Raw genomic sequence first — 9,648 nt, forward strand, 5'->3', positions numbered from 1 at the left:
GCACAATGAGGATTTAGACATGTTACTATACTAGTAACTTAACCCTAGTTTTAATGAATTAATTTAAAATAAGTTGTTCGTAATGTTAATTTTATGTCGGGTGCGGCCATACCGGCACTAATGTACCAAATTCCATAAAAACCCTGAAGTTAAGTCCTTGTGTTGTACCCCTTTACACGTAGGGCCTTTAGCAAAAATAAATAAAAGAAGGAAAGCAGGTTGGGGCTTTTAGCAAAAAAATTGAAAGAAGGAAAAGGACCGTACTGCTAAATTCATGTAAGAGTGTATTTTAAATGTCGTGTCTTAGAACCGGAATCGGCATTTTGCATAATCGGAATTTGGATCACATCACTTGCAGCACCCTAACCACTTGATCCCTACAAATTCAACATCTCCTCAATTAACAAATGAAATATTTTGGCATTTCCAACTTCTTGTTATCTCCAATGTAATAGCATAAAAATATGTTCATCCCAATGTAATAACATAGAGTTATGTTTATTTAGATGAGCAATCAAGACTTGATCCATTGATTAAGGAATGTATGCTCATGGATGTTATGGAACCGCCCACTCTAGAATTCATTATGCTTCAAAACATCTACATCCTGCTTACATTTTATTTCTTTAGCACTAGAGCTTGCAATGGGCCTGGGCCTTGGAAATGTGGCCCAGCCTGGCATGATCAGGTTAGAGCAACTTGGGCTGGGCCTAATGGAACCTTTCATGAAAAAAGTAAAGACAGGAAAACGGGGCTAGGCCACCTCGACCAAACTCCATTTCCCAAGCCAGGTTTTTCTGGACTAGGCCCAAGCCCACTGATAGCTCTATTTAGTAGTAACTAATTTCAATTATTATCCTATTTCTCGTGCACATTTCTCAATAATGCATATGTTTAAATTTTTAAAACATAATATCTGTAAGACAAGTTGATTTAGGTTAGGATGATATGCATTCATCAAAATATGACATATCCACTAATTCAGATTTCCACAAAGAAGAAACTTGATGTTTAGGATAGTCACAAGATTTACGGACTTTCATATTAAAGTAAGTTCAAGACATTTCAGCACATGACTAAAGTGTCAGTAATTTTGTTCATATTAAATTCATATTGGTTTTTACCAATGGTTTAAAAAACGGATCGGTGACCCGGATCAGGCTTCCAAAAAACCGATCCGGATCGACGAATCGGCGATCCGGATCGGGAATCGGGTGAATCGGTCAGAATAAAGCTTAAAAAAAAATCAGAAAAAATTATTAAAATTCATTATAAATATTTTTTTTTAGGAATTCAATAAGAAATGAGGGTACTCCATTAAGAATTTTCATGTTTTTGAATGAATATGCGAATATTGATATGTTCTTTCCCTGCATGAACCACCATTCAGCATTTAATTTACATCACACAAAAGGATAAACATATAATTATCATGGAATAAGTATATCAACATACATGGACTACAATAAAGCATAAAATTAGTAACATATGATCTAAAGATAAAAAGATAGACCACGTTATTGTTCTTCTTGGTCACGTTGGTGCCATTGATTGAATTCGTTTAACAATTCATTGATTCGATCTAAAAACGAATCATCGATATTAGCAGGCGTCTGACTATTCCCAAATCCCTGAATGTTAGTGTTTTGTTGTGTTCCCAATCTAAAATCCCCGAAGATTGTCCACCCTTCATGCTCACCTGCACTGTCGTGCTCATCCCAACACTGTTGCTGTTGGGACTCGATATGTGAATAATATGGCTGGGATAGGGTGGCCTCAGAATCATCATCTCTCTCATTTTCTCTTTGAATAATATGGATTAAAAAAAAAAAAAACAAATTTTCAAAAAAATCGATCATGGATTAAAAAAAAAAAATCACAAATTTTCAAAAAATTCTATCATGGATTACAAAAAAATATTAGATCATGGATTAAAAAAAAATCACAAATTTTCAAAAAATTCTATCATGGATTACAAAAAAAAATTCGATCATGGATTAAAAAAAAAAAATCACAAATTTTCAAAAAATTCAATCATGGATTACAAAAAATTCGATCATGGATTACATAAAATTCGATCATGGATTACATAAAATTCGATCATGGATTACAAAAAAAAACAAACAAAAAAAAACAAAAAATTCAATCGTGGATTACAAAAAAAGAAAAAAACAATTCGATCATGGATTACAAAAAATTCAATCATGGATTACAAAAAACTCTATCATGGGTTAAAAAAAAAGCAAAAAAAAAAAAAATCGATCATGGATTACAAAAAAAAAAACAAACATTTCGATCATGGATTACAAAAAAAAAACAAACATTTCGATCATGTATTACAAAACATTCGATCATGGATTACAAAAAATTCTATCATGGGTTACAAAAAAAAAACAAAAAATTCGATCATGGATTACAAGAAAAAAAAACAAACATTTCGATCATGGATTACAAAAAAGTCGATCATGGATTACAAAAATTCTATCATGGGTTACAAAAAAAAAAAAAAAACAAAAAATTCGATCATGGATTACAAAAAAAAAAAAACAATTCGATCATGGATTACAAAAAAATCGATCAAGTATTACAAAAAAATCTACCATGGATTACAAAAAAAATAAAAAAATTCCGTACGGGACTTGCCGATTCACTGTACGGACTCGCCGATTCCGTACAGTGAATCGGCGAGTCACTGTACAGAATCGTTGGTTCTCTCTAGACCGGACGATTCCCTTTTTTTTTGCCGATTCGATCTGTCCATGGCGATTCCCGAGTCGAACCGGGCGAGTCTGGTTCGACTCGGCGTTTTTTTAAACACTGGTTTTTACATTTTTATCTAATTAGATATATGACATATCAGGATTCGTATAGCCTACTCCAATTAATTAAAAAAATGCTATAATAGTAATACTAACCTAATTAGATTTTTATCCCATATAGAGAGATGGAATAAAACAGGAAAAAGACAGGATGGGTTGGACACGTTGAGAAATAGGGATAGTTAAAGAAAGGCTCCAGAAGAACATGGACCTCCACTAAGGTGGTTCAACTTCTTGATGTATGGGGAAATAGTGAGAGCAGCAAGTGATTCAAAAGAAAAGAAAAGAAAAGACCCATATTGGAAAGCTTTTCTCCATTGTAGTTCTTAGCTTTTTAGTTCCTTTAAAAATTGCCGGCCGCTAAGCCATTGTACCACTTCTCTACGCATGCAAGCATGCATTTACAATGATATCTATGCATGTGCATTGGGCCCCCGTCAGCCCCCGCTGCCCCATTTTCCTCGCGTTCCCACATGCACAAGGAGAGAGAGAGAGATTATTTCGTTAAAATAATTCAAATATACTTTTTAAAAATTATATTAGTTTTTTTATTTTTTTTGAGTGATGCAGCAAGGTTATATTTGTAAAGTAAAGTATACAAAGAAACTATATATTTTTCATATAAAGAGGTCACACAAATTAAATTTTAAATCAGATGGTTGTAATAGTGTCATTAACTAGACTCATAGATCAAGAAATTTCTCGAACTTTGTAAAACGTTTCAAGCCATCCAGTTTGACATATAATGGCTAAGAGTAACTGTGACCAATTTGAAATGAAGATAAATAATCATAAACAATCTCATAGTATACAATCTTTATTTATAGATAAGTAATGATCCTATAGGACCTTCTTCGACCTATCTGTGTAGGACTTCAAAGGATCACCGTTAAAATTGACACAGATCTCTAAAAAAATTATCACATGGGTGTAGGATTTGACCATTCTATAAATCCGTGCCAAATTTAATGGCGATCCTTTGGAGCCCTACACATATCGGTGGGGCAATGTCCTATAGGATCATTTCTCTATATAAATAGTCTCATAGTATACAATCCCTATTTAAAATTGTGTTATAAAACTACTAAATGGTTAATAATTGTTATGTAAATGAGTAATTATTGTTGCAAGTGGATAGTTATTGTGGTAGATTTGGTTGTGAGAATTTCTATTCAAGAAGAGATGTGTGGTGGGAAAAGTGGGTCGCATATACAAAGTTTATAATGGAACCCCGATTTTTATCACTTAAAAAAAAAACTTTCTTTCAAAAAATTATTTTTCTTTCCTCTCATTTTCATTTATGTCATTATTCTTCCTTTATCTTTTTGGTAGCGAGTCTTAGGCTGGTGTGACATTGTTATAGTAATTGAGAAGCAGATAATTACATTAAAAATAAAATTTGGAAAGCTCATTGCTCTGATGTTGTGGATCCACGCCTCTTTTGTGTTTTGTGTTTGTGCGCGTGAGAGAATGCAAGACCACACGAGAAAAAGAGAAATCTCGTAGAGTGTAATTTTTGCCTCTATTTGTGAGTGTGCAAGAGAGAATACAATAGAGAGAGAATGCAATGGATCATTATGTCTTCTGTTTACTGTAGAGAGAGAGAGAGAGTATAATAAACTATTACCTCTCTATTGCCTGTGTGAGAAAATGCTATTAACTCTTGACGAAAGGGTGGTAGGGGGCAATGGACTCGGATCCGATTTAGGACCCCAGCCAGACTCGACTCGGGTTTGAGTATGGGTTAAAAAAATGGACCCAGTGGATAATGTTATGAGCGGAAGCTTTAAACTTAATGGGTTATTTTTTTGAAAAATAAAACACTAGAAAAAGAATCAATAAACACAAAAATAAAGCAAGAAATAAATAACGTAAAAAAAATACTAAGATTTATGTGGTTCGTCACAGATGCGACTACATTCACAAGCATGGCAAACTGAAATACATTATACCAATGAAAGTTACATTAAAGATTTTAGAATATAGAGTTATATCTCTAAACCTCTACAAAAACTCAAGTCAAGCAAAGCATTTTAAATCACTCTCTCTTCCTTCTCTTTACTTCTGTAAACCATTGCCGACAATACCAGATAGAGACGCGAGCGTAATGAAAAACTGACTTTCTCTCTAACTAAAATGAAATCACCCAAAATCTCAATAGAACTGCTTCTCTACATGAAATAAGCTTCTCAATTTCTAAGAAGGTGTGTCTCAATTTTCAGGAAGAAGCCTTTCAATTTCCAAGAGTCTACAAGAGGCACTGTCAATGTTTCTCTCTATATAAATCCCTCTTCTCTGTAAAAAGAAATTTTGCATCTTATGCCCAGAAGTGCCTGCCCCCTATCTCTTGAAGAAACCGCTATTCCTATAAGGTGACCCAAATACGACATACAAATTTTTCTGGCACTTTCATCCCATAAGGTTAATAATCTACACAAAATAGGAAACTTCCTAAAGATATTATATATATCCCAAACCAAAGAGACATTCAGGAGTCCTAATTCTATTGGATATTTATTTCTTTTAGGAAACTTATCAATATCAATCTCAATCTCAAATAATATGGATCAATCTCAATCCCACATAATATGGGATTTTCTTATGTGGGTGATTTTGGATAGCATCAAATCCAATAGGTACGTATGGGTCCAAATATTATAGGTGAACACTATTTGAGTGTTAGTCCATACAGATCCAACGTGAATAATGTTATTATTTAAATAATATATGTATATATCTAACATAATATTTTAATATTTTAATCTATATCTAGTTATAATATTTAAATAATATATATATATATATATATCTAACATAATATTTAATTTTTTTATTTATTTTTGGGTTGGTTCCAGCAGGGTTAGGGTTCAATCGGATTCGAGTCTGATCAGACTCAGATCCAACCCGACCCGACTCATTGCCACCCGTAGGGTTGCGGTGGTGGTGGTAAGCACCCCATATGTTAATTGCTCCAGACCTAGAACCGTTACCCCGTAAGGTTAAGGTCGTGGTGGTAGCACCCCTCCGCACCTTAGTGACACATCATACTCTCTAATCTGACCGACAATTTAAAAAAAAGAAACTATCAACTCGTTTGTAATGATACATGTGCGTGAGTGCGCGCCAGAGAGCGAGAGAGACGTTATTACCTGTTCTGCATCGTCGGTTCTTCAATGGCGGATTCGTGCTGATGCCATACTCCAAGTATAGAAAGGTTGGGTAGTTTCAATTTTCAAGCGTAGCGAGATAGTGTTAGGTAGAATCCGAATACCATCCCTTCTTACCACTACCGCACTCTACCCTACTCTATGGCGTTTGACGCTTTCAGCCAATGAGAGAGTAAAGTAAAATTAATTTCAAGTGGAATTTAAGCCCTGCTGTATCCTCTCATCTATACTGGCATTTTGAGAGTGAGATTTTGGAAACATTCAGCCCAATAATAGTTCCCCAAACTAAAGAAGAAGGGACATTAATTAAAAAAAAAAATTGAAACTTGAAACCCATTAAAAAATATCATTAAAATAGTTCAAAAGATCTATGTTTTGAAATTTCTATTTCAATTAGATACATCATCAAAAAGATATTTTAAAATTCTTAAATTGTCCTTGTGAAAAGTTAGAATAACTAGGGGCAATATCAGAATTTTATCTAGACTATAATTCGGAGTAAAATTATCAAAGTACTCCTAATTGTTCAGGCTTTCGAACGCCGAATAAAATTAATATGGAAATTTTTCGACAATTTATTTTGATAACGTTCATGACTGATATAAAAATTTAAAAGCCTAGCTTCACTGGCTCATTTCCTCCGGTCCTCCAAATCCAAACATGCACATCTGATGAATTAACAAATCACTGGTTTAATTGAATAACTAAATCAGCTAGATAGACATTTCTCTTCGTTTCAGATCAATGGCTTTTCTCTATTGGAATATCTACTATATAATAATATACATTCCGGTTGACCTAGCCTAAACATCGCCCGGTTCGTTGGGTTCGATTCCTGCTATATGCCTAAGTGTAGGGTTTTAATCCCTATGTTTTAAATTTTTCGGAAGGAGAAAGAAAAGGCAATTTCAAACCTAAGGCCTAAAAAAAGTAATTCCAAGAGTACTTTGAAAATATCCCACAATAATGCATCAATACCTAACACGACATAGGTTAGAGAGCTTGTCTATGGATATTACCCCAAAACCAGAGGAGTATGTGCATGGCATCCACCATCCCATGCAGCGAACATACGGTGAAGATTGATACGGTTCTCTCGATGATAGGTATTCAACGATGTACAATTAATGTCCACCAGTGTATACAAATTTGAACCTCAGCCCTTGCCCTTGGTTAAGCTTAGTAACTCGGTTGAGTTAAAAATAAAAAAAAAAAAAGAGAAAAAAGCTATAAACGATATATTATTAAAAACTGGGCATATACATCGAATATTTAGAAAAATATGAAAGTTTCCAAATAATATTGAAAGCCAACAAAATGTTCTTTAGAATTAGAAGTATTTCTAGCCATTATGGTAGTATGTTTTAATTTTTTATTTTTATGTATATATTTTTAGCATTTATTCGGACACCTGGCGAATCGATCGGCGTTCTACACTTGCCAATAACTCGCCTCACCCGTAAGGGGAGAATCGAGTTTCTGAGCCGAATCCGAACAGACAAGTTTGGGCACATGAAATTGGACGCACCTACAGTATTACATTTACCAACATTCTACTTGCCCCGACAAGGGGCGCTTGTCCTATGTTGAAAAAGAGCAAGTGGTATTTGCTAATACAGTAAACATCCAATGAGTAGTGGTTGTACCCCCTTGCCCTACTTTTACCTTTCAACGCATTCGAGAGAGAGAGAGAGAGAGAGGTTCATTATACAGAGTAGATTAGTTAATCTTGCAACCATTTCCTTCTTAAACTATATCTCTCAAAATCTCAACTACTCTTTTAGAGAAATCTAGAGAATGAGAATATAAAAATTAGTCCCTCGGTACTATTCCACTCTATGCGTGTCTATAATCGACCGTGGTCTTATATTCATGGTGCATTTTATATTAAGTGTCACTCTCAAACAATCAAAGCACTCGGTGCCTTGAAAACGTTAATTTGTAATTATAAAATTTAAATTTCTAAAAATAGTAAAGATCAATCAGCTCTATAAAATATAAATACTCAAAAATCTTGAAAACAGACGATCTAGATATTGTATAACAAAACACACTATTGTTCAAGCTTGAAATCTTTTTTCATATCCATGCAGATCGACTGGAGGGTTTTCTAGCACTGAAACAATCTCTTCCGATGGGTTTTTCAGATGCGCCTCGGTTTTATAATGCGAAATTAACAGTTTTATTTATATTAATCAACATTTATCCATTTGTGTCAGATTTTTCCAAAAGAAAAGCTTAAACTTTTGCCTACCAATAAGAAGGGATGATCATAAAAATTATCCTTAATGTGTCATGGATTAGCACTAAGGCCCGTGTAATAAATGGGCGGCTGGGGTTGTATAGCCTGTGTGAAAGGGGGTGGAGTGACTCGACATCCAACAACAAACAAGAAAAGGATAAAAAAGGGTAGGAGGGGTTTCTTGGATAAACCCTCATAATAACGTACAACACTTGGCACTTCAATTTGGGCTACAGCCAAAGCGCAATACTAGTGCATGTTGTGTGAGGCGCACAAGGTCTAGCCCAACCACTCCTTATGCAATATACGCGCATTTGGACCACCCTCCCCCCTTCCAATGCCTATAAATACCCCACCTCCCCCTCCCTCTCACCACAACACTCCTTTCTTCTCTCCTTCAATATGGCTAAGCATAGCTGCCTTAGTGCTGCCTTCCTAGTGTTGCTAGGTCTAGGCTTGTGTAGTGCCTCTAGGGTCCTCCTCGGAGGGTATGGGTACGAGGGTGGCGCAGGTTATGGCGTTGGTGGTGGCTCTGGGTCTGGGATGGGGAGCGTAGAAGGGGAACATGGAGTAGGGTACGGTAGTGGAGGGGGGGGGGCCTCTGGTGCTGGCTATGGGGCTGGTGGTGATCATGGGGCAGGGTATGGTAGTGGGGGAGGCGGGGGCTCTGGTGCCGGCTATGGTGCTGGCGGTGATCATGGGGTAGGGTATGGTAGTGGTGGTGGCAGCGGTGGAGGTGCAGGATATGGTGCTGGAGGGGAGCACGGTGGTGGCTATGGTAGCGGTGGCGGAGGAGGTAGTGGCTCTGGATATGGAGCTGGTGGAGAACATGGTGGAGGATATGGAAGTGGTGGTGGTAGCGGTGGAGGTGCTGGATATGGTGCTGGAGGAGAGCATGGAGGTGGCTATGGTAGCGGTGGAGGAGGCGGTAGTGGCTCCGGATATGGAGCTGGCGGAGAGCACGGTGGAGGATATGGCAGCGGGGGAGGCAGTGGTGGTGGTGGCGGCTATGGAGCGGGAGGGGAGCATGGTGGTGGCTATGGTAGTGGTGGTGGCGGTGGTGGTGGCAGCGGCTCTGGATATGGAGCTGGAGGTGCTGCTGGTGGTGGCTATGGGGGTGGCTCAGCTGCGGGCTATGGTAGCGGTGGCGGTGCTGGTAGTGGTGGTGGCTACGGTGCTGGCGGTGGTGGCCACGGGGGTTACTCTCCTTGAACGAGGAGAGAAGAGAGTGTTTAGTGCTGAGGGGAATGGTGTGAAAAATAGTAAGCTAAATGTGATGAAGCTTGGAACAGAAATTATAAGATTAGGTTTAATACTTCCCAATTATTGAATAAAGTTTGTGTTTGTAGCCCCAACGCACAACCTTATATGTATTGTTTGTCATTACGTGAATCAAAGTGTTGAGTTGTTATCTGCCTAA

At 37.0% G+C, this 9,648-nt stretch overlaps 1 protein-coding gene across 1 annotated transcript; it reads left to right on the forward strand.

Moving 5' to 3' along the window:
* The first annotated feature begins 8,602 nt into the window (after nucleotides 1-8,602).
* Nucleotides 8,603-9,648, forward strand: LOC18429234 (uncharacterized). Its single transcript, XM_006838525.4, has one exon. The coding sequence runs from the start codon at nucleotides 8,631-8,633 to the stop codon at nucleotides 9,438-9,440; it is 810 nt and encodes a 269-aa protein (XP_006838588.1). The 5' UTR covers nucleotides 8,603-8,630; the 3' UTR covers nucleotides 9,441-9,648.

The sequence above is a fragment of the Amborella trichopoda genome, chromosome 3 (assembly GCF_054954075.1).
Source record: "Amborella trichopoda isolate Santa Cruz 75 chromosome 3, AtrichopodaSantaCruz75HAP2 v2.0, whole genome shotgun sequence".
NCBI lineage: Eukaryota > Viridiplantae > Streptophyta > Magnoliopsida > Amborellales > Amborellaceae > Amborella > Amborella trichopoda.